Here is a 27593-nt window from a genome sequence, read left to right on the forward strand (position 1 = left end):
CAGAGCGTAAACATTTACCTTTCGGTGTCGATTGCGTATCGAGTCGGTTGGCCCTATTGGCTAATCACCTTTTCATCATTACCTGATTATAAATATCCAAATGTTACACGTTTTTCATGTGTATGAATTATTGATTTTTAATTAATATTCTTTATTGTACACGTTAGGATACATTTCAATAGTTTCACAATAATATACAGAAAAGTACAATGAGCGGTCTTATCACACGAGGCAATGTCTTACAGAAAACCATATAAAACGTAGAAGTATAAATAACAATAAGAAGTAAAATATACATACATAATAGAAATATAAGAAATTGCTCCTTCAGTATATTTAGTGCGGTTAAAATTCCTTTCTTTCAAAGATTAAAGGATTCACGACATTCGTACACAGTTGAAATTCGTTCCACCTATAAGGATATATATATATATACACATTTATTTTCATATATATATATATATATATATATATATATATATATATATATATATATATATGTACGTATTTGTATGTATCGTGTAAAGGTGAACGACCTCTAACCGCTATGTAATTACGATTTCTTAATAACACGTTACGTCCGTCACAAATAGCAACTCAAGCCGCCGGCTAATTGCTAAACAAGCGTTACTCTATCATTATATAATAAAAATATGTAATTCGATTATAGCTACTGATTTGCGTGTTTATTTTATGTTTAGTCGGTGACATGAGATAACTAAGAGGAGTTACACTGGACTAAATAGTAGTTTCGCATTGTTTATCGCACGCGCATTTATCAGCGGGCTGGCGGACGGTGCACTTTGTTGCACGACTACCACTACATGTGCGGAAGTGGCTAAATATTGGTCCTTTTCTTACTTAGGATGGACCTCTGCAAAATAACGTCTCATTCCATTAAATATTTAGGATATATCTAAGTAAGCACTCGGTGTTTAGCACTGGTCGGTGTAACATTACTCCTGAGGATGTCCCGTGGAGAGATGAAACACGTGTCGAGTGAATTAACGGTGGTAGTTGTGTTTCGCATTGTTTACCGCATGCGCATTTATCAGTGGGCTGGCGGGCGGTGCACTTCATTGCACGACTACTACTGTATAGTGGATGTAGCTATATATTAATACCTTTCTTATGTTGGACTTCCACAAAGTAACGCCTGAATGTAGCGACATAATCGCCGCTTCAAAACATATCACTCACACACAGGCATTGACATTTCACCTCACCTTTTCTCTGTTAGGACATCGTTCGCTTACATTCTTTTTTAAATGTATATATATTATTAATAAGGATATCCTTCTGTCTGACAATTAGTTAATAGTGGTATTGTGACTGTGTTATTTCAATAAAATTCGAGTCTAAAAAAACAGGTTTTGTCCCAAATTCCCTTGAACTCATAAAATCTCTTAGTACTATTTTCTGAAAACATTTTCATGGATATATACCAACTTACATTTGGTATTCAACAGTGAAACTTATAATTAACCTTATAAGGAAACACCGATCGCGTCTAATGATTACAAATGCATCTTATAAATACAATAAAATGTCATCTGCATTACTTAAACTGATCGAAGATAGTTACGCATTTTAAAATTGTACCTATTTACGTGTTTATTGTTTTTGTTTCTTTTAAAGATAAATACATTACCAACATTATTATTATATTTGCAATCTGCAATATTCTAGAAAGGTTTGCCTACATATCTATTGTTCCATCGTTTCCCTCTTCTATTCTCTCTTATTATCGAAACAGGCAGTTCTTACGCTACGAGCCAAATACGAGTCAGCCGGTGATCAGGCGCGCCATGGTCTGGTCCACCTTAATAAGAAAAATGGAAGGTGCAAGCCGCTATTAAATGACACCTTAGGAAATCTATAAGAAATTCTGTGTTTGACACTAATCGGTGTAACATAACTCCTGAAGATGCCCCGTGGAGGGGTGAAACACGTGTTGAGTGATTTGACGGTGGAGATTGTGTAATTGCATTGTTTGCCGCATACGCAATTATCAGCGGGCTGGCGGACGGTGCACTTTGTTGCACGACTACCATTGCATATTGGTCCTTTTCTTACTTAGGATGGACTTCTGCAAAATAACGCCTGATTCCATTAAACTATAAGAAAGACCTACTTCTTGTCTTCTGCAGGAGTTTATAGGCCTTTACCTTTACATTTTCCGTCGCCGTATATATTACTAAATATCTATGTTTGTGCACGAATGTACTTGTACAGGTGTGTGTAAAACAGTACTTAATGTGAACCATGACATGGGTGATGGTTTGCAGTTAGACGGGGCAGCGGAGCGCGACGTCGCGGGTTCGGCTCCCGCGCACAAAGCACCGGACGCGAGGCAGGAAGCAGGTGCGGCCGACAGTTAACCTGCATCATGCCCGACCCATTGTAAGTACCCGATCCAAGGTTCAACGCCTGTTTAACTAAACTAAATGCCATATAACCGACGGATATATCTATTTACTATGATCACTTGTGTAACTTCAGAGTACACCATCATGATGCCATCGTCTTAGTAGACGTGGGTTATAAACATGAAGGACCGCGGAGAGCGCCCAAAGTCCCCTTACTCTCCAAGCGGAAAACGCATTGTGCCGAATTGATGGTAAACGGCGACTGCCAAGGAGATGGGATAAACAATATGCAATAGAAAAAATAAAAGTTAGGCATCAACAAACAAAAACAAAAACAAAAAAGATATGTAAAAATAAATAATATTAAACTGTGATAAAGATAAAGATATAAATGTGATACAACAAAACTAGAAATTAAGAAAATGTAAAATGAAAAGAGGATGAAAGAATGGTAAAACAGAGCAAAAGGGAAAGAAAGCAGAATTGTGGTATAAAAGAACAGAATGAAAGAGAAGAGAATGAAAATAAAATAATTAAGTGAATAAATAAAATGCTAATAAAGTCCCTATCCCACCATAAATAGGGGTACGAGAGGCCTCCAATAGCGGGAGTCATTAAAAAAAAAAAGAGAGATGAGATTGGGCAATCACCGGGGGCTCGACAGCAGCCCGATATAGAAGACGCTCGAGAGCGTCCCCTATTTCTGGCTTAAAAACCAGCAATGAACTCGTGCCTCCCGGTCGGTAGGGAGAGTCGAAACACCTTAGCCCGAGCTCATTAAAATGAGGTTAGTCCACCGTTGTCGTACGCCCAAACCGAAGGCAACGGTTAGACTTGAGGGACACGTGTGCCCCCCCATCTGGGCTATCCGAGCATCTCAGCTCGAACCTGGCAAGGGTCACGCTTCGCCGTGAAGCTAAGCGCTTGCGCATGCCGGACGAATCCAGCAGACCCGCTCACAAGCCTGACTAGCGCCGTAGGTCAGAGACAAACAGCACTAGTGGAAAGTTCGCTTCGTTTCTCGCATTTTCGAAGAGTAGTAAATCAACCCCGATTGTCATTCTCTTTTTCTTTTCAGCCGATAAATGCCTACGGCGAAGCCTGGGCCTCCCCCAAAGTTCACCACATGGACAGGTCCTGCGCTGCCCGCATTCATCAACTTCCTGTGACCTTGACTATATCATCGGTCCATCTAGTGGAGTACATACCCACGGCGCCTTTACCGGCTTGTGATCGCAATTCGAGAACTTTCGGCTCCAATCACCATCTGTTGTCTGTCACTTTCTTTGAGGTGATGATAAGCGCCCACAACAAACTCAGACAGGTATTTTTTAACTGCGTAGAATTCTAGTATATGATATATACAGTAAAGAGTTATTCATACCATTATTTTTCGACGGAACACGATTTCAGTTTATTTAGCATTGTGTAACCTTCTAGTGTACAAGCGTGTGGGTATGTAGGTAAACAAATGTATAAAATTCACGAAAATTCCAGGTAAAAAAAACTATAATAGCCGTTGCGTGAAGGCATTATGTCACCGAGAATGCCGCTTAATGTGCCTTTAACATGAAACGCGAATGACAATGCCTTATTAAATTATTGTACGTGGTTATTGTACGAACATATTTTTTTACGAATGTTTTCGTGCGTCGCTATTAAAGATAGCTTTGTTGTAGTTTCTTTCGCCACTTCTCCTGTTGCTTTTTGAAGTGCTAGTAATATTAGCCAGGCAATAACCGACCAAGTTGAAGTTTAGCTATCTCGGGTACCTTTGACATGGAATGCATGAACGTTGAGCCGAGATGTATCATTCTCTTTTGGTGCCAGCCTCTCCGTGGAGTGCTTATCTGAGCGAGCTAAAAGCTCTAAGGCTTTCCAAATCAAAAAAATAAATAATGTAATAGTAGAAAGTTCTTCCCAGACTCCTTGTCAGCTTACCACACACTGCGTACGGTACTGAAGATTTTCAGAGTACTTGTACAGGTTTAAACTTAAAGTAAGTCCCTCTAGTGCATCTGTGACCCAGCGCTAGACCAGACTGTATTACACGCGATCACTTGCTGTCCCGTATTAGCTAGATCTAGAGTAGTGTGAACTTAAAAAAAAAGAGACAGCTAAATTTTACCCGTTGGCCCCCTATTAGGTATACCGGCGACTTAGTCAAGGTTTCGATAAGTCGTTGAATGTCGGCAGCGTAAGACTTGGTTATTTTATGACTCCCATTATAATGGACCTCTTGTACATTTCCCTGTCTCAGGTACGCAAGGACAATATGTTCACAAAAAAATTTTCACTGACTTTTTTATTTATATCCTTATCTTTTATGCTTCACATTATCTTCTACACATCTTTTATTCGTGACATTCCCTTCTATTCTTTTTCATGCTTTTTTTTTTCTTCTCTTACGCCCTTACTTCGCTTTCATTTCCAAAGAGATTTTACATTTTTTAATTTCTTTTCATTTGCGTCTGTTTCTTTTTGTTTTTTAAATTCTACATCACATGCATTTACAGTTTATTTTCACATTTTCATTTTATTCGACTAGGATTTGTAGCTTTTAAAAGCGCGACACCGGTCATGATGTTTCTTTTGAGGACCTATGGCTTGCTTGTCTATCGGCTGACATTACCAGATGTTTTAAAAGCGTTAAGATATATTTTTGTATGCATTAGAAAACACGAGGATCTAATACTGTGACGCACATAGCAAGTCACGTTCGCTTGTGCGGATGTCACGCTTCTATATCGCAATAGCATCTAATTACATACACACGCGCGTGGAATTTGTAACGTTTTAGTTAGGTAACAATAATAAACTTGGGTACCTGTGATTGGGTTACCAAAGGAGTCGTTGGCGGCTTGAATCCTCGGTAAGATCGACCAGGATAATTTCTCGAAATCTGTAAGGTGCTGACCTATAACTTCATACCACCATAGATTATTCTTAGATGTGTTTTTTTTAATCTACGATACTAGAAATGTGATAAAAGTTTTGGAAAATAGAATAAAAATTCCAAATTTACTCGGTGTGTTGAATTGACTATAAAATTGCGAAATTTGCTGATTGATCTAAAGCCATGGAATACACATATATTGTATGTTTACGATATCTTTTTGAGTTGTTGTATTATTTATTATTCACTCTTTTCTTGAAGACTTCTAAGTTTTAGTTGGTTGGAAACAATGACGCTGATAGGTTTTTCCACTCCTTGGTTATTCGCGCTATCAAAGTTTTAACAAAACACTTAGTGCGTGTGGAAGAAATTTCCACCGTGTACGGAAGTCGTGAAGATGTTATAAACACGATAATATATTAAAACTGATTTGGGTCGCACTTGCCTCAGAAAAAATAAAGAAACATAGGAAGAAAAATAAATGAATTAACGGATAAATAATCATAGGTCTAGTAAATAGTTCTTAACCATTTTCTTAAAAATAGGTAGTGAGTTAGCACGTCTTATATTCAGCGGTAAATCATTCCATAATCGAACGGCTTGTGTTGTAATAATTTGTCCAAAAACTTGTTGTCAGATGGAAGAAAGGTTTATGATCAACATATTCCTTAATATATCGTTATATAGAAATATATATATTTAATTTGTATTAAAGGAAGCAACTAAAACCATACCCAGGTGACATGAACATCTCCCTACAAAACCATAATGGTTTGTTATTGATATAATTAAGAAAAAGAAAGAGAAACACTCACTGGCGTGGTCATCGTCGAGGAGGTTGTGGTAGCGGTGCTGGGTCCCTGATGCCTCGAGCCTCATCATCACGCCGGGCTCACCACTGCATCGCAACTACCTGCACATGAAAATTAAACTTCAAATCTTCTCCACTAGAACCTTAATTCTCGAGTACAAGGTAGATATGTGACATTCCGACCGATGTTATTGCAAACCTATAGGAAACACATTATCAATAAGAAAAGTGTAAACAAAAACAAACATTAAAGTCGTCTAATTATACCTGATGAAATTCAAATCTAGTCGGTGCATTTGAACCGAATAACATACGGATTGCTAGCTTCTAAAGCGAGTGTATTCGATTCTAAACTAGATCAATATATCGAATAACTCAAGCGAAATAGTAACTCAACACGCTGACACTGCGTGACGTCCTCGCCTGCGTTTACTGACCGCAAATGCTGATGTCTCTTTCTATAAATATATAGAAAAGAAACCATAGAACAGTTAATTACCAAAATTTCTTGATATAGTGTAGTTTCTATTGCTTGTTTACAATACAGGGGGCGTATGCTTATCGGTGTAAAAGTTTTAAAGAGATAAATGTACAGTTCGTCGTTGTTGTTCTAGCCCAGTGATTCCCAAAGTGGTCTATATCGACCCCTATGGGTCTATGACAACCTGCAAGGGGTCTACGTCAGCGAAAAAAAATTTGGGGGTTCATGAAATGAAAATGGGGGTCCACGATAGTGGATCTCAACACATACACTGATAGTACCTATTTTCTTATATCATACTATCTTATAATATCAAAACATTTACATTATTTATAAAAGTACCTATGAAGTAAAATATTTATGACATATGTTTATAAAATTGTGTAAGTTGTAGGATGTTGGTATTCGCTTTGGGGTCGCAATACATTATGAACATACACTAAACTTCACTACAGTTAGAAATTTACAGGAAATCAATTATGTAGGGGGTCTACCCAACACGGAAAAACATGACAAGGGGTCAACGACACAAAAAAGTTTGGGGAACTCTGTTCTAGCCTATAGATGCTCACTGCAAGGCATAGACCTCCTAGATATTTATTGGAGATATGAGATATAATCTTCTGCTTTGGTGTAATGAAACAAGGATAGAAGATGTCGACTTATATAATGTTACATATATTCACAATAAAATCGAACAGCTCGATATATCCAATGCGAGTCGTATGTCTACTAGTAATGCGAACGAGTGACGTCAGAGATGTTTAGTTTCGCGTTTGGGAACGTGAAGTGGGCGAAAGAGTCGCCACAAGGGGATAATACCATAATCGCCACGCTTGGCACGCAAGTTGATGATCGCAGTGTGGTATTATATTACGCAGAGAACGTTGTAAACCTTTGAATCTTGTGAGCAGTATCAATTCTATATAATTAATGCACAGATTGAACCCGCGACCCACGATCGCAAATCCGAGTCCTTACCACTGGGTTACAACTGCTCCTGATGATCCTAATTTTGGGGACATAGGAATAAATGATAAAAGAATATGACACTTAGTAACGTGAGCCAAAATAAATACATATAAAAAACTTTTAAGTTAAACGGTTTCTTGATACCCATATTGTGGTGGTTGTGGAAAAATATGTACCTAGACCGCCATATTGGAACGGCGTCCATCTTGAATTTTAAATTTTGACATAATCATCGTGTTTTACTAGTGTAGCCCTTTCTTTTGATACCCATATTGAAGAAGTTAAGGAAAAATATGTAATCCACCATTTTGTATCGGCGGCCATCTTAGATTTATAATGTTATTGATTTCATTATATTGTATTGTCATCTAAATGAAATGTGTGTACCAAATTTCAGATCAATCTGACAAGGGGAAGGTGCTTAAATTTCAATTTCTAATTTTGATCCAAATAAATTCCGTACGGGTCGAACTAAATAAAACCGTTTAAATACAATGACACCGACGCTATTGTCTGTAAAATATAGATTAAATAAATAAGAGAAAAAGTAGCGATAGATTCGTACTAGTTGCAAATATGTGGGCGTTTACCTACTTGTCAATTGTTAGTATAAAAAAAAAACATAAAAATATAAATTACGTTATTCCACCGACGTAAACATTGCTCTGTTATCACGTGCGGTTCGCTGATAACAGTGATAACCGTTACGCAACCACGCCTGCACCCAATAGAACTTTTAATCAGTTTTGTAAACAAGGGGAACGCTTCCGTGCATGGACCCTTCAGCCTAAAGCCTGGATCATCACATCTGTGATATATAAGGAAAAATTGAAACATTTTAATGCCCCACAGTTGGGCAAATCGGAGGTGGATTCGACACAGTTTTAAGCATTTCGCTTTTAAATCAATTATTGCAATGGGTGGAGTAAGAATTTTAGGAAGGCTGTGGTGGAGCATGGCGTAAAAGGTTGTAGAATACTACATTAGAGGTTTAAAACCTTTAAAAGTGTGAACGTATATTTACTGTGAATTAATGTATGACATAAAATAAAGGTAATAAATGATAATGAAGTCAGAAAAAGTGTTTTTAAAATTCGGATTACTACATATCAAAATAAATCATTGTTTACCGTCCGTGTGACTGTACTGCTCCCTAGAAATTATTCGTTTCTGGCATTTCAATAATAAAAATAGATGATTAGAAATAAGTGTACATTGATATTAGACAGTAGATCAGTATGAATGTTAAAGTAATTTATTTGTGTATAACAGTTCTTATATCTTAAAACACCTTCACCGAATTGATAAGAAGCACTCTAAATGATGTTTTTAAAATCTTTATTTAATGGAATCTGGCGTTATGTTGCAGAAGTCCATCCTAAGTAAGAAAAGGACCAATATTTAGTCACTTCCGCACATGCAGTGGTAGTTGTGCAACAAAGTGCACCGTCCGCCAGCCCCCTGTTGGCCCATGTTTGGCACTAATCGATGTAACAAACTACTGAAGATGCCCCGTGGAGGGGTGAAACACGTGTTGAGTGATTCGCATTGTTTGCCGCATGCGAATGTATCAGCGGGCTGCATCCACTGCATGTGTGGAACTGGCTAAATATTGGTCGTTTTCTTATTTAAAACCTTTATTTCTTATATTCTATTTTTTTACATGTATCATATTCTATTAGATATATTTTCATTCAGGTAGTTTATGAATATATTCCTCTTGTTTTCAGCCGACGGACGCCCTCTGCAAGGCATAAGCTGCCCGCATCTAGGGACTTCCAGTTACCTTAACTCACTCTTCGGTCCACCTCGTGGAGAGCCCTTTCGATATAAGATTGTATTTCGAACTTAAAATTCGAATTTAGAATCGAACCCATTATCTACGATTGCAAGTGTCAGTTTTACTAATGGTATACCACTGCCGCCTCCACCGGCTGATAGTCGAGAATCTTTGTTCCTAAAAGGCCATCCGTTGCACGGGCTATGTCTCCGTGCACTGCCATTTCAGAGTAGCATTTATTTCAGCCACGTCGGTGATCTTGGTTCTTTTACGGATATCCTAATTTTCGATCTCGCGGCGAAACTCCGTGGGTAGCTCTCTCCATTGATCTCTGAGTGACTTTCAGTCTTGTAAGTGACCACGTCTGGGATTCGTATGTCATCACCGAAAACACATATTGGTCAAAGACTTTCATCTTCAGACATCGCCGTTTTAGCTGGATGGCTCTTTATAAATTTTAAAACTATTACTTCTTGTATTATTTTTTGTTTTTGGTACATATCCTATTAGATTAATTATCTTTAATGTAATTTTCCATACAGCATTACTACAATATGTATTAATAAAGAGTTTTGTATGTATTATTTGTTGCAAATTCTGTATTTTAATAGGTATTGTAAAACAATATTTATATTTAGAAATACATATAGCACATTAAGAAACATTTGCATCGAACAAGGTCATAGATAATCTAATCACAGATAGCGCAACGATGTACCGTCCTTATCTATTCACAATTCAATTCGCCGATAAAGTTTCAACTTGATTCCGAGTGATATCTTCCGGTAGAGTCTCCTTAATGTAATGTTAAATATATAAAAACACAATAATGTTTAACTTTTTAGTATTGTACGTGGTCTTCCATACTGACTCCGAAGTCGAGACAGGGAAGAGGATCGAAAAAGGCAGCATCATCTCCCTCATGAGCGACGACCAATGTTACTACTATTTCCAAAATTGTCCGAAAAGGAAGTACAGTATACAATAGAAAAGAATAAGACTCGCAACTAAGTTCAAAATGGTGGAGCAAAATCCCAAGTTAATTATGAATGAAGCAATATAGGTTGGTATATGTCGAAGAAATACTCTCAGTAAAGTTATTTCTAAAGAGAGTGATGTGGGTAAAAGGTGGGATGCCAATAATATGAATTTAGTGATACGACAGTTCGAGATCGAGATGGGGAGAGTATTAAAGAAAGTAACACCGCCTTCATGAGCGACGTCAAATGACGACCTATATTTTCAGAATTCTCCAAAAAAGTAGCACAACGTACTATAGAAAAGAATAAGACTCGGAAGTAAGTCAAAAATGGTCTACCTAGATCCCAAACTAGTTATGAATAAAGCAATATATGTTTAGTAGATAAGAAAAGATAGAAATAATTGAGTTAAAACTATGATAATGTAGTAAACTGTGGTCTAGGAACGAAGATGATGAAAGGAAGGTGATGCACGGGAGACGATTTGAATGTGAAGAAAGATAGAGATTGTGAAGGATGAAAGGAGAAAGTGGAACAAAATAATAATAGCAAAAAATACTTTATCCGAGTTGTAATTTCCCTGCCCTACACGTAGCAGGGGGATCAACAGGTCCCACAAAAATGAGTGCAATAAAAAGTAGTCTTCCATTGAGTCACTAGCAGACTCTGTCGTACAAAGAGGTATAGAGTGGACTTCGCTTTTGATTTCTCTCGATAGAATCATAAGTGAGAAGATTCGTAGATGGATGAAAGAAACGGACAAGACCCAGCGGATTTGCCAGTTGGAGGTATAGAGTCAAAGAGGTATAGAGTGGACTTCGCTTGGGATTTCTCTTCGAGATACAATCATAAGTGAGAAGATTCGTAGATGGATGAAATGAACGGACATGACCCAGCAGATTTGCAAGTTGGAGTGGCAGTAGCCACATAGCCTGTAGAACAGATGGTCGCCTTTTTATGGTCCCCGTTATTGGCGATCCATCGTTCCACTATCTTATTTTTGGGGATGCATTTTTACATTTACTATTTTTTCTCTCTCTCATCCTTGACTTCATTTTTTTTCTTCTCTTTCCTTTTTCACATCTTTCATATATCATTTAAGCTTGTCCTTTTGTTCTTCGCCACACTTTCAGCAATTTTACATTATACATTATTAATTTTGGTTTTTATAACTTTCTTTATTCCATTTTAAAAACTATTATTTAATACATGCTTAAGAATAGTTAAAATCACAGTTCATTTTGCATATATTTTTATACACGACCTTCGTTTTATTCTGTTATGTTACATCTTCCATTATTCTTTTTTGCATTGCAGAACAATGTGACGGTTCCATTGTCTCCCATGAAGGATGCTATAGTGCCGCTGGTGATCTATTCCCTCATCTCTGATTCAGTCAATTATGTTCAGCAAGTGCCGGGACTTTAAGCTTACTGAATGGAGACTTGTGTGTTAAATAGCGGTGGCCGGTATTTTTAAGATATCAGTTTTTTTTATTAATTCTAATTTGTATCGCTAGTGTTTTTTTTACAATATTTATTTTTTGCTTAAACTAAACGCAGACAGTTAGGAGAGGGTTGCCGCTATTTGATACGGATCTTTCTTCTCCCAGCTGCGAGTCAGAGTTTCTTACACGATTTTCTCTTGGTAAATACAGCTAAAATTTATACATATTAACAATATAATTTGGAATACTTAATTATAAATTAGTTGCTACATTATTTCATTTCTAGTCGCTGCCCAAGCGCTACAGACCGTTAAATGCCTTGAGATTTAGGACAATGTGCCAGACCAACTCATCAAAATATTCTATTGTAGATTTTTTTCTTGAGAAGGTCCGGTAAGTTGAACGGAGGTATATTAAGATTTTCACATAAGGTCACGTGGTTATGTCTTTTGGATGCGAATCGGGAGCAGTGTCCGAGTAAGTGACCAAAAGTCTGTACTGTAGAGTCGTCACATGGGCAAGTCCCATTATCGATTATAAAAAATCAGTTCAGATTACACATTGTGCGCGGAGGTTGTGTTTTATTAATTCCAGGATAAGCACAACGTAAGATGAAGAGACAACCTAGTTAAGGACGTTGAAAGACGCTGTTCGCGATCCTTTCTGGTTCTATTGAAAATCCATAGGTAATGTTATATATAATGGAACCTATTAAATCATGTCCAGTGAATGTCTCATGGTTGAAATCATGATGATGATTGTTTGATCTAGACCTTGAAATGTAATTTTAAAAGTTTAGATAATAAAATATCAATTATGATTGAACACAAGCATATAGGGCGTATTCAATTACGAGGGACCAGTGTAAACTTGTAAGAAAAGGTGGTCTATTGTATACTTCGGCTTATTATGCAATGTCAACTTCTATAGACTTACATTTCTTTACGCTAATCAAAGATGTTTTAAAAAATATGGTAAGTAAGAAAAGGACCAATATTTAGCCACTTCCGCACATGCAGAGGTAGTCGTGCAACAAATGCACCGCCCGCCAGCCCGCTGATAAATGCATATGCGCCAAACACAGAGTGGCACTAATCGGTGTAACATAACTCCTGAGGATGCCCCGTGAAGGGGTGAAACACGTGTTGAGTAATTTGGCGGTGGCGGTTGTGTGATTTGCATTCGCATCAGCGGGCTGGCGGGCGGTGCATTTGTTGCACGACTACCACTGCATGTGCGGAAGTGGCTAAATATTGGTCCTTTTCTTACTTAGGATGGACTTCCGCAAGGTAACGCCTGATTCCATTAAATAAAAATATGGTAGTAATCAGAGAGGAATATCCTTCAGTGTGCATTTCATTTGAATCCAACTAGATATCCCAATAGTGGGAACATCAAATATTACACGAGCTCAAATATGACAATTGGACGTAGGATGTGCGTTGGTATGACAGAGGCGCCGGCGCACATCTCAAAGCAATTGCAAGTACTATTACATCATCGAACGCCGAAATTAATGATTTAGCTACACTGTATAATCTAAGAATACAATAGAACATCGCACACCAACAAGTAAATGAATATATTGTATTCCTGGCCACTAGTCACAATACTTTTATATAAAATCATTCTTGGGCTTCGAAATTTGAATTTAACACGTTCACTGCGGGCCCAATTTTGAAGAACTTTCAGCTGGTGCGGCTGAGGTCGAATCAGCCTCAAGCTGAACTTCCTGGTAGTGCGGTTGAGGCCTTTTCTGCCTCATGTTTCGGTTGAGTGTAAACAGCCGCCGCACTAGAGAGAAAACACGAGTTTTACGCGCCGCACCAGTGCAAAGTCTACCATGAGGCTGAATCGGCCTCAAGCCGTAGTGAACGTGTTAATAAACGAGATTAGCAGAGATGAGATACCGCCCGAGCACGTAAGCGAGGAAGATGATAGCAAAGAGTGATCGAAGGTGTATCCATATTAAGTGGAATTTATCGCTAACAAGTACGTACCCGCTGAAATTTTCTGATTAAATCATGCAGAGGGAAATATATATAAATATGAGATAAGATGAATTTTTTTTCATATTTTATACAAACGTAACATTCTTTGAGATTTCATGTATAAAATCAGATTATCTACCTTCTGTCTGCGTGGAGTTCTGGATTTTTAAACGGTTTTATTTAGTTCGACCCGTACGGAATTTATTTATTTGGGTCAAAATTAGAAATTGAAATTTAAGCACCTTCCCGTTGTCAGATTGATCTGAAATTTGGTACACACATTTAATTTAGGTGACAATACAATATAATAAAATCAATAACATTATAAGTCTAAGATAGCCGCCGGTACAAAATGGCGGATTACATATTTTTCCACAACCACCACAATATGGGTATCAAAAAACCGTTTAACTTAAAAGTTTTTTTAATGTATTTATATTCAATAAGACAGCCAAATAAGACGGACATAACCTCAAACTATTGAAGATGACCTGGAAACGTCATAGCAAAAGGAAAGAAGTCGTAATTCCTGCAAATGTTTTGCTCAATTCATCACCAACCTTCATTTTGCTGTCCATGATATCAAAGATGAGGAAAAGATAGCGCAGAATTATCAACACAAAGATTACACTTTAGACTTAGACTATTGTCTTTTCACATTACTTGTAGGTAACATATGTAATTAAAACCAATCGCATTATCGTCGGATACAAGACGCTTTCAACCGCACCTATTGCAGATCCATGAACGATGTCTGTTCAGCAGTGGGCGTCGTATCACTGATGATGATAATGCATTATCGTTGGAAACCGTAATGATGTCTTTTTATAGCCATTTCATTACTAAGACAATCATTAATCACGTAAATTGCAATGAAACGACACTTAATGATTAAAATCATTCAGGTAGTATAAAACATACAGCACAATGGAGATCAATTAAAAGTCATTACGAAAGGTTTCTGCGTTGTCAGAAGCTGTTACGACGCTGTTCTTAATTGGTACACGGCCACCAGACACAGTTGCAAGTAAAATTAGTATCAATTTATGTGTATTGAAATCTTTATGATTCATAGAACTTTGAAACTTATCTAAAAGTATAGTAAATAATAGTATATTATTTATTAGTATATAATAGTAAATACTATTCCGACAAGCTTATCGGTGTTTTGTATAGAAACTCGTCGCTTATTACCAGCGCAGATTAATCACGCTGGCTGGTTCCGATAAGCGCTGGTAGATCAGCGCAAGCTGCCAGCTTTCTTTCTGCATAAGGCTATGCAACCGACCAAGTCGAAGTTCGGTCCTTACTGTATCGAATCGGCAAAAATTTTGTATACAAATTACGTAAAAAAATATTTATTTAATTTTATTTGAAGATTACTAGTTATATGATAATAGTTTACATACATAACAAGGTGTCATCACAAGTTTCTTCCTTTAGCACGATTTAAATAATGTGGACGTAAAAAAAATTAAAATCTAACTTACAAGCTTAGAAAAGTTACTTAACCAGCTTTACAGTGTACACAGGATACGTAACATATTCTTACAAAATAAAAATTTCTTCAATTTAAAAGCACTTGGATTGAAACTAAAAATGTCAAATTCATACTGTTAGATCAATGAGTTTAACATACGTGTAGCTCGCAATAAAAATGAGTTTTGATTTTTTTTAAGTATTTTATGTAAAAAAAGTGACATATATAAATGAATATTCATGACACAGTATCTAGAAAGTTTAAAATAAATAAGAAATTTTGTTAAATAGGAATCGATATCTAATAATAAATCGATTTCGACCTCTGAGGGTATATCGATCATTTTGAGAATCCCCGCTTTAAAGGCCATTTGTATTTTAGATTCCGGACGCCATCACATTTTGAGAATTCATTATTTTCAGACAACTGTTCTAATAATTTCAAATATGATTTATTATTTATTGCATATAGCAATTCAATGATACATGTGCGTAGTGTTTTCATCTAAGTATTATGTATTTAAATAAATCGTACAAACTTCTACTAGGATTAATTAGGTTTCTAGTTTGCGCGGCAATATCGCTCACTGTCTGAGATAAGTAGTAAGAGCCCAAGGGCCTAATTGAAAAGACGCACACGAGATATAGAGATCAGATGGCTCAATGTTAGTGCGCGACCGCTGTAGTGGATACTATGTAACTTTAGCCATCCTTTTCTGATTGATAAATTTTCAACACTTATTATATCATTTAAAACATTTGTTTAATGGAATCAGGCGTTACCTTGCGGAAGTCCATCCTAAGTAAGAAAAGGACAAATATTTAGCCACTTCCGCACATGCAGTAGTAGTCGTGCAACAAAGTGCACCGCCCGCCAGCCCGCTGATAAATGCGCATGCGGCAAACAATGCGAATTACACAACTGCCACCGTCAAATCACTCAACACGTGTTTCACCCCTCCACGGGGCATCTTCAGGAGTTATGTTACACCGATTAGTGCCAAACACAGAGTAACTAAAATATTTGGTTCAACCGCTAAATGCTTATAGTGAAATTAAAATAATTTAGTTTACTACTGGCTTTATAAGAAGGCTCAAAGTCACTTTGATAGCAATGGAGATGTATATGGTCGGAGTTTCGCTGCGAGATCGAACCAGAAATGAGATAAGCAGAAAATCCAAGATTAATAACTTATCTGGAAGAAATACTCGTTCGAAGTGGCAGACAATTGTTGAACATTCGGGTCCAAAGGTTGTCGAGTGGCGACCACTAGCTGGTAGACACGGCATGGCCTATCCCTTCGCTAGATGAACTGACGACATTGTTAAGGTCCTTGGAAATCGCCGATGATGGCAGCGCAGGGCTGATCATCGCGGCGATTTTTGGAGTAGGTCTATAAAAAGAAGTTTCAAGTAATTTAATTTAAAATGTATTTGTTTATTCATCAGGATTTGATGTGAAACAACACTAGATCTATAAATAAGTCATATAATTCATAATCCATTTATACTTATATAGTTAAATTATTTATTTATGTATCTAAGGGTTGGTCGTTAGTACAGGCCTTTCGTCCCGTAATAGATAATTCGATGTAGAGAAAAACACTGGCTGGATGGTTGAACTTATAATATAATATCACAGAATAAGAAATTTAAATCTGAGTTACAAGTATTTCCTTTGTTGAACAGCGGTTGAAGCGACACGTCCGTTTGGTAGCGCGGTGCGTCAGAGAGAGCGCCATGTACCGAGTGTAAGAAGGAGCATGCAAAAACAGATGCGTTCATAGATAATAAATTTGGGTGCGTTCAAATGAACGCCACATATCCAAATTCATTAATCAATTACATTTATGTTTACATATTAATGCATTTTATATTGATTTAACACTGAATTCTATTATATGTATGAGTTGGTTACAAAAACCTATATATTTTTCTTATTTATTCCATGCGATGTATCCTTCAATACAGACAGGATAGTAACCTTTTTTTGAAAGATTCTCGTGTATCGCCATCTGTGTTGGTCTTCGGCGGTATTCTGTATACTACGGTATACTGTATTTCTTCAAATACTGCGGTATCTGATCTTATTGGACTAGTGCATGGGGTTAGCGAGCGTGTGGACTGTATAAACGTATAAAATACATTTAAATGATGGCGGTAATTTAATTATAGTTATACAAAACTAGGTAACAGTAAAATAATACGTAACAATAGAATGACAGAACAAACTAACAAGCAAAACTGCATCACGACACAAACTCAATATAGAAAGTATAAAAAAAAAGCAAAAGAAAGTATAAAGAAGGTTTAAATGACCCATTTAGTCGCCAGAAGGGCTGTGGACTTGTTCTATAATATTTGATAGAAGTTATGGTTTTTTTTTTAAAAAATGGCCCCCGCTATTGGGAGCCTCTCGTACCCCCTATCTAGTTTGGGAGAGGGACTTTATTTACACATAATTTTTTCAGAGTTTTATCTTTATTCGACACTCACTTTCATACTTCCCAATTTCTTTTATTCTTTCCTTTTATCCTTCACAATACCTTGCAATTTTTGTTCTTTCATTCCTTCTTGCTTTCATCGCCTTCCTTTCCTCAACTTTTTTACTCTTAGGTGGCTAGGTACATTTTTATTTTCCAATATTTTTTGATAAGTTCGTTTACATGGGCATTTATTTCATTTTTGGTTCCAGTTTTTCTATTTGGTTTTGTTCCTTTTAATAGCATTACTTACCACCCTGCGAGCAAACGATAGGAATGATGGGCGACAGAAGTTATGTTAGTAGCTGATTTTAGCTTTGTGTAGCCTCTTTGGAATTGAGCTAGCAGAAGCAGGAGTTCCGAGCTAAAATTGAACGCTGGGTGATAGTACTGCGTTATAACGAAGACGTTAAAACGAAGAGGAACTATATCCGTGTAGGTGAATAGTGTTGTGCGTGTAGTGTAGAGTAAGTATTTCAAAACGAGGACTACTCTGCGGTCGATTTCGTCACGTAAGCCCGAGGGGGTCCGATGTGCGGTGTGGCCTCTAGATGGCTGTCTGTCCACATATCTGATGATTAAAACTTTATCCAAGACATCACTATTTTACTTAGCTATATAAGATTCAAATATCATCGTTACATTGCGCGTAAAAATTTAAAATAAATGTTTGACCAATTTAATAGTTAAACGTCCTTGAGACATGACTCAGGCTATCCTCCCACTTTATAAAACGATTTGTCAGCGCATACATTGGTTTGATTAAATCTCAGAAGACAGAGGGAGAGGAAAGATTCAGACGATGCAGGCGACTCGATTGAAACAACGCGTTGTGGTCCCCTATGAAGTGGTTCAATAAACCGGGTTCCCGCGTCTCGCTCGCAACCTGCCGTCTTTACAACATCCGCTTCTGCGGTCGGTGTGTGGCCACGAAATTGGCGTATTATTTCGAAAATGAAAAACTAAATACATTTGTCAACACTACAACAAAATATTCAGTATTTCCAAGCGTATCACTCTTTGTTTCAAGATATGAATGTATGGCGAAAGTGACCCAGAGCACGACGCGGGAATCGAACCGGCAAGTTCTAAGCCGGCGCCTAACGAGCACATTTACATAACTTACTTAGATTACATACTTTCCGTTGAGAAACGAGAGAAATCATTTTACCGCCTGCAGTGCGATAAGCTATTGCTTTTACATCTACTCTAAGTTTAAGTCAAGTTATATTTAATTATATGTAAAAAAAATTTTATAATAAACTGACTTGAATTGCACTTGCCTCAGAAATAATAAGGAAACAGATAAAATATATATTTATGTATGTATGTTGGTATATATGTATGTTTTGTACATGATAACTACCGGTTATTTATACTTCTACTGTTTCCATACTATGGTTGTCTGTAAGAGATTACCACGAGTGATAAAACCTCTCATCGTACTCTTTTCTTTATTATTATGAAACTTTGTTTATATTTTCTAGCGTGTACAATCAAGAATATTAAATAAATAAATAAAATTTGGCGATATCTCAAATAATGTGTGTCAATGACATTAGTGTCTCTAATCACAAAATAACAAACCGAGTGTGTTTGTTGTGGGCACTTTTCTGATCAGTATGCGTTTGGAACCATCGTGCAGGGGAGTTCAATTTGTTTCCGGTTTCATATCAATTTTAGATCTTCAGAACTATTTCTCTTGTACGTCAAGATAATTACGCAGGGGTGGCTTAACCTATAGAGCAGGGTGTGCTATGCACACGAGCGACGCGGCGCTCCCTGAGACAGCTAAGAGCATCGTCTTGGACCATCATGATACAACAATTATATGTCAGAAGCGGCTAACCAGCGCGGTGGCGGCAGTTATCAAACGCGAGCGCCCTATGGGCAGCTTCTTTTTCGAACAGTTTCAACTCGAAATAAACCTTATTTCACGTATTTAAAGTTTAGAAGCGACGGCAAAGTTAATAGTTATAGCCGCGGGGAAGGGATCAGGCCTAGGGGGCACCAGGGTTTCATTGTTTAATGGAATCAGACGTTACCTCGCGGAAGTCCATCCTAAGTAGGAAAAGGACCAATATTTAGCCACTTCCGCACATGCAGTAGTAGTCGTGCAATAAAATGCACCGCCCGCCAGCCCGCTGATAAATGCGTATGCGGCAAACAATGCGAATCACACAACTACCACCGTTAAATCACTCAACACGTGTTTCACCCCTCCACGGGGCATCTACAGGAGTTATGTTACACCGATTAGTGCCAAACACAGAGGGTTTCATTACACACGGGCGCTACATGAGCTAGGGTCGCCCCTGTAATTACGAGTCCACGTGATTGTACCATAATCGCCTTGCTTGACGGGTTGGCGATCACAATATGGTACTGTACGCATAGGACACTGATGGCCACCATCTGATTACTTGTGAGTAGTGGCAATGCTATATAATTTATGCAGAGTTAATATATAAGATTGTATTTCAGAAATCAAACCCGCGATAAGATTGCAAGTTTCAGTGCTTCATTTTTTCTTTTTCTTTTCAGCCGAAGGACATTTACTATTTTTTATGGCCCCCACTGTTGGGGGCCTCTAGTACCCCCTATCTTTTGTGGGACAGGGACTTTACGGGCAAATTTAATTATTCACATATTTTTTTATTACTTTTTTTCCTTTTATTTCATACTTCACATTGTCTTTCGGTCTATTCTTTCATGCCACAATTCTGCTGTCTTTCCCTTTTGCTCTGTATCACCTTTCATTAGTTCCTCTTTTCTTTTAACATTTTCATAATTACATTGTTATTTTATATCGCAGTACTGTATATTATTTTGCTCTTATCTTTGTCTTCGTTATCTATTTATTTGCAATATTTACGTTTTATTTCTTTCTATAGCATTTTTTACGATTTTTCTGCAGAGGGTGATGAATGACTGTTTGGTGTCTGTTTCGCTTATCAGGGAGGCGATGGACATTTACTGCAAGGCATAGGTCGAACCCAAAGATCGCCACGATGACTTCCCGCGACCTTGACTATGTTGACGGTCCACCTTGTGCAAGGCCTATTCATACCGCATCTATAGGCTTGTGGTGGCCGCTCGAGAACCTTTCGGCCTCTACGACTATCGGCTGCACGAGCGACATGTGCCACACACTGCCACTTTAGCCAAGATAGTCTGCGTCCAAATAAAAATTTCGACTACGCCCATTGTCATATAGTATTTAGTTGTTGAATCCCTATAATCAAAGGAGAAAGTGTGGTAAAATAAAGTTCATAATAATGGTTCAACCGTAGTCATTACACAGCGCAATGTTCGCGGTAAACTTTCGCTGTAAACATTAACTTTACGGTTGCATAATTAAAAAATCGATTCATCGACAATAATTAATCGATTTGTTATGATTCGATTATTTGCGAAATGGTTTCAATACCGTTATCTATATAGTACTATAAAGTGTAACCATCAGATATGCATAGCTGATACTTCATTTTGCTGTTATTTATCACATTTACTAAATTACTTATTACACCAATACCTCGTTTTGCGTAGTTTCTTTTTGCGTTTTTTAAGTTGCGTCGCTTGTTGCTTCATTAGTACTAATTTTCACTGTGCGTCGTTAGATTTTCGAGGTTGCGTTGTTTTGAGTTCAAGTCTATAATTTTTTTTTTTAAATTTCCTTTTTTTTCTAAAAGATGGTAATAATTTGTTTGTAATTGCGCTATGTCATCAAAACTCGGGAATTCCCTTTCTAACTAAAAATCAACGCAATTTTAATAGTTTTATTTTCACTTTGTTTTGCTAATTTTAGAGTTCAGTTTCAATTACATGGTGTTTTGTATAATGTAGTGTGTTGTACTTTTTTAAAAGAGAATAATAAATTAATATAAATTTTAACGTGTTGTTTCTGGTTCCAAAAAGGGTAAATATTATTCCAATTTATTTATTAGCAGAGTTATATTATTTTTGTTTTTTAAATGTTTACTTTGTTCAATTTTCTTTTTAAAGAGTAGTATTTTCGTGACCATGGAACCTTCTTCGATCTTTACATGGTTTGCTATAGAAAATCTTAATTCACTTTGCGGCGTTTCAATTTGCGTCGTGTTTTTTTGGAACGTAACCACGACGCAAAGTGAGGTATTGGTGTATAATGTTATGTTTGGCATTGGAAGGACACAGTAAAGGTCGCGGAAGTTTCAGGATGCGGGTAGCTTAGGACGAGTCGTCGTGGTGATTTTAAAGTGAGGCCTGTACCTTACAATGGGCGTCCAATAGCTAAAATTAAGAAGAAAGATACGTATGTAGAATAAACAACACCAGATGGCCAAAACGCCAAGAAGAGTTGGTGCCAAGGGCGTGTCCCAAAAATAGAAGACGGCCGAGTATAATGTAGAATAAAACCAGAGACAGGAACCGGTATGAGATGAATGTATGAGGCACGGGAGCGAGATAGACAGAGGCGTTTAAGAGAGGCCTACTCCAAAGAAACGATTACTACATAGTATAAGACATAAAGGCTATTTTTATTTATAACTGGCAGGGTTAATGACTGTACCAAAAAGATGTTTTTGTTGTTATCTTATCACCTGCAAACACTTCGAAAACTATAACCTGATTCAATTTCATTCATTCAACTGCAACTGCCTATCCAAAGATTATTTCTCTTCAATCTGTAAACCACATTGACGTAATTAAATATTCCTAAGGCGAGCAAATTGGGAGGTAGGGAAAAATTTATTTAAAAAAAAGAGCAAACACTAAAAAGTTAGCAAGGCTTTTTTTAGTTTAGTTTGACAGCTTGGAACAAAAGTTTAAATTTCCGCAAAGTGGTTGTTTTTACTATCATACTATCGTAGCGATTTTACCACTTTTTCTATTTATGAATGATTCTATTGCGATAATGAATATATTAAAAAAATGGTAATCAAAGAAACAGTTCTCAAGTTTTGCGCTTGACGACGCATTTTTCTATTTAGAAACCATCGTCCCGTGACAACGTGGTACAATTAATATAAATAAAACGTACTTACTCGAATAAACATTGAATTGATTATTCGAGTACATCTTCTCTGAAGGACCATCACGTACACATTTATCTAAGATCACAAAACTTTTAATTTTTTTTTAATTTGTGACTGTTCATTATAAACATAGTACTGATACAGGTGATTCATATGAAATTATAGCCGCATTTTATATATATTCGCACGCATTTCATATATATGTATTACTCATTTCATATATATGTATATATATATATATATATACATATACATATATATATATATATATATATATATATATATACAATTATTTGTCAACAACCAATGTATTATATATATATCTACATCATAAATGTCAAAGCACAAGGACACTTGGCGTCATTTGTTACAATTACGTCACGTTCACATTATGATATTACTATTGCACCACCTGTAATTATATTCAATAAAACAATGCATTCAGTAAAAAATATAGTAACATACATAAATATTTAAAATCATTAACACTTTCTCTTGCGAGTGTATTTGCATGTTTAATTATTGATGTATTTTTTGCACCGCTTTCGTGAAATGTAACTAAGCGTCTATTTGATATAAAGGTAATAAATAAAGCAATTGACCACACAAATGTCCTTTCATTCAATACAATAGGACAGCTGTCACTGAAGTGGATTATGTCAAGGCTGCGCTCCGGTATATTATTGTTAACGAATGTTATATTGAATAATATACATTGGGAGTGTAAGCAATTGCATAATGTCCCTGCAGATTTTATACTGCCAAAAATTATTGGCCTATCGTATTCCAGTAACAAAATATAATTTACGTAACACATTTCAGCGATCACTTGATTTTTCGGTTCAATAAAAAAAAGTAATTTAAAAAAAATATTATAATTTCTGAATTTTTAATTCTAATTTATTTTGTCATAAGAACCTTCTAAAAAAATTTTTAAACGTTAGTGTGAACTAGGACATCAATATACACGTGGTTAACTATTTTTGATCGATCAGGGCACATTTCATTAGGTATATATAATTTAATGACTAAAACATCTGCACCAAATGTGGAGAGGTGGGGTATGCCCACCATATCCTCGTGGAAAGTCTCCAAACTAAAGCATTTAGGAAATCTATCAACACATAACAATGTATCTGTAAGCACGGTAAAGAGTATTATGGCCTTTCATACATCGACAACAACTATATTATTATTAGAATCAATAAAAAAATTCTAAGTTGTAAATAATATGTTTTGTATTTGTATACCTTGTTATGGTTTTATGAGGGCGCCATACTGAAAATTTGGCGACGATAATGGGGTGATTTATGAATGGAACAAAGAATAAAAAACAATGATGGAATACGTGAGAAATAAAAGAAGTAAGTAAAAAACACATTAAAATAGAAGAAAAAAGAGGATGTAAATAACGGAATTATGTGAAGAAATTATTATTGTAATAACATCACTGTGTTCCGGAGACAGAGAAAGAACGAGAGACCTCGAAAAATGATGGCCATAAAAAAAAAGTTGTCATGGCTTCCAATAGCATATACAAGCTGATGATTACCGACAAAGTGATGGGGCTATGTGTGATCAAATTCACAATAGACCGTATACCAGGCAGAGCTGCTGGCTCTAGCTGAGGCAACAGGGTACGCGGCCGGCGAGTCGGCGCAAGTCTGTGCCGTACTGAGCGACTCGCGGTCCGCTCTCGAAACTGTCGCAAGATCGGACACCCTCCATCCCTTAGCGTTAAGAGTGAAGGAGAATGTAATGAAAGCGAGAGAGAAAGGGAAGGATGTAAGGTTGTTCTGGGTGAAAGCGCACGCGGGGATGGAGGGGAACGAGAGGGCGGACCAGCTGGCCAAGGAAGCGGCCCTGAAGAGTAAAAGACGACCAGAGTACGAGAGATGCCCTGTTTCATTCGTCAAGCGGCAACTGAGACTGGAGTCGCTCGACGAATGGAACAGGAGGTATGTGGAAGGAACGACGGCTTCGGTAACGAGGATGTTTTTCCCGGACGCCGTCTCAGCCTACCGCGTGCTCCGCAGCATCGAGGTGGACGCGGTCTCGGCCCAGCTCTTCACGGGGCACGGGGGGTTCTCTGAGTACCTTCATAGGTTCAAGCTCAAGGAGGACCCCTCGTGCTTCTGTGAACCGGGCGTGGACCAGACCGTGATCCACCTTGTGGCCCGGTGTCCCGCATTCGGGGGACTCCGGTTCGGCTTCGAGTGCCGGTCTGGGGTTCAAATCAGGGAGGAGTCAATAGCCTCCCTGATAGGCGGAGAATACCAGCAAGATTTCATAACCCTCTGCAAAGAAATAGTTAAAAGAACAATAGAAATAAATAAAAGACAAACATAAGTAAGTAACAAAGCGACAATAAAATGGGAAAAAATTAAGAAATAAGACTGTGATAAATAAAAAATAATTATAAAATAAGAAATCCAAATGTAAATAAAAAGATAAAAATGTAATTATTAATAAGAAAAGAGGGAAGAATGAAAGCTGAATAGGGCGAATGAGAAAGAAAGATGAATTGTGGAATGAAAGATAGAAAATAGAATGAAAGAAATGACATTATAAGGAAAGAAAGAAGAGAAAGAAAATAATAAGAAATGTGAAAAATTATATTGATACAAAAGACCCTGTCCCAAACTAGATAGGGGTACGAATTTAAAAAAAAAAAAAAAAAAAAAAAAAAAAAAAAAAAAAAAAAAAAAAAATTCACAATAGACATCACAGCGTCACGACAGAAGCTAGTAAGAACATTGAACATAGATTTTTGTATTCAAATTTGTAGATTAGACACTTGCAATATATCTTCATTGGCTTATTTAAAGATTAGTAGACTGTGAAATTAGATTAAATATATACAATCAAACATCAAAAGACACCCTATAGCCGTCAAAGAGCCATATCTCACTTGATAATTTTATCGATTTTTTAAAAACATTGAATTCAGAACACGGCATTGCCTTAATGTATTGAATACGTCACCGATGTCCTTGTAATTATTTATCTCCAGGACTCTAAGGTTTTACTATGGCCTCCGCTATGGGGACCACCCGTGTCCCTATCTATTGTGGGACAGTGACTTCGTTTTCATTTAATAATTTTTTATGTAATATTTATATTTTCACGCTCTTCTATCGTTTGTCCTATGTAAGAAAAGGACCAATATTTAGCCACTTCCGCACATGCAGTGGTAATCGTGTAACAAAGTGCACCGCCCGCCAGCCCGCTGATAAATGCGCATGCGGCAAACAATGCGAATCACACAACCGCCACCACCAAATTACTCAACACGTGTTTCACCCCTTCACGGGGCATCTTCACACGTTACACTCACATGGTGTGGAAGTGGCTAAATATTGGTCCTTTTCTTACTTAAGATGGACTTCCGAAGGGAACGCCTGATTCCATTAAATGTTTGTCCTATGATCTTTCATTACTTTATTGTCTTTCTTTCTACAATTCTTCTTTCTTTCCCTATATATCATTGGTTAATTCTTAGATCACTTATATATGTAATACCTATAAGAGTACAATTTGATAGAAACTACAATAAAATTATTACCCCCTATTAAGGCATCTTTAATCTTATACAACGAGAGTTCAAAAGGCATCATGATCTAAATAGAACCCACAATAAATTTAAAAGGATTTTTTTAGAACACATTTAAAATTATTCTTAGTACAAGACGCCAAAGCAATTCATTCAAATATTTTTTCATTTTATTTCTCTATGTTAAAAAAATCTATATGTATAAAAATGAGTGTTTGTCTGTATGTCCTTATTATAATCGTAAACTATGCATTTGATCATGTAATAAGTTGTTGTGCGTGAGCTTAGGATTTCTAAGTTTGTATGACCAATTTTTGACAGATGACGCCGCTGTCATTCTATATGTTGCAGTGACAGTTCATGCTAATTTGAATTGAAACGAAATCAGCAAACATTATTATGTTTGGTGTCGTGGGTGACATAAGAATTTAAGTAAACTGTGAAATTCATGACCGGCCCACATAATTAAAATTAAAATAAAAAATGAAAAAAAAATAGACTTAATATTATTTTTTATTAAATTCCACGCGGAAGTAGTCGCGGGGCAATGCTAGTATTTTTTGAAAAGGTTTCCATAGAACCTTCATAACTAAATTATAGCTGTATCATTTAACACCTTAGTGTTTGTCGATTTCAATATTTAAATATCAGTGATCATATGAAATTAGTAACTAACTTTGGTTATGTAGATATATATACATATGTACTGATAGATATATATACATATATATACATTTACACATATGTACTGCCTCATCACTATATCTCTGAAACTAAAAGGTTTACAGACTTGAAATTTAAAAGGAATATTCCGTACATCGAGTATATGTCAGCTAAGAAAGGTTTTTACAAGATTCTAACTGCAAAAGGTTAAAAGCGGAGTTCAATAACAACGCATATTTACAACTTAGTTACATTTAAAATTACCATAAATAGACGCGAAGCGAGAAACAGCTAGTACATAAGAGGTATATATGAATAGCTATAGGATCTAGGTACGGAGGGATACATCAGATTATGTTAGAACAACAAAACATATCCTACGTTATGCAAAGCCTGTGCTCCCCTTCACTGGCATTCCGCGTCTTTCAAAACGATCGTTAAAGTTACGCGCGCCGAATTACTTAACATAACTTGTGCTGTTAAGTGATAATCGTGTTGCATGACTTAAAAGTATGTTAGTGTCGCGGACATGACCACGTATCGCTACCGTCATTTTACCAAATAAACTTTTGTTCGTTTGTTCATATTCAACAGTTGTTTAATATGCCATGGACTGGTATCCTGGAGATTTCTCTACGGGATCTTGAAGTGGCAATAGGTAAACCTAAAG

The 27593-nt window shown here is 36.7% G+C and overlaps 1 protein-coding gene across 2 annotated transcripts in view; it reads right to left on the reverse strand.

Moving 5' to 3' along the window:
- Positions 1 to 27593, reverse strand: part of LOC137929746 (echinoderm microtubule-associated protein-like 2) — a 114942-nt gene that overhangs the window by 80290 nt on the left and 7059 nt on the right. For both annotated transcript variants that reach the window (XM_068772842.1, XM_068772834.1), the window contains exon 2: positions 6081 to 6178. In XM_068772842.1, the coding sequence (XP_068628943.1) occupies positions 6081 to 6147 (67 nt within the window). In that variant the 5' untranslated portion in view covers positions 6148 to 6178. The remainder of the gene's footprint in view (positions 1 to 6080; positions 6179 to 27593) is intronic.

The sequence above is a fragment of the Battus philenor genome, unplaced genomic scaffold (assembly GCF_028537555.1).
Source record: "Battus philenor isolate CCGP_79_NKW_IND1 unplaced genomic scaffold, ilBatPhil1.0.hap1 SCAF_11, whole genome shotgun sequence".
Taxonomy (NCBI): Eukaryota; Metazoa; Arthropoda; class Insecta; order Lepidoptera; family Papilionidae; genus Battus; species Battus philenor.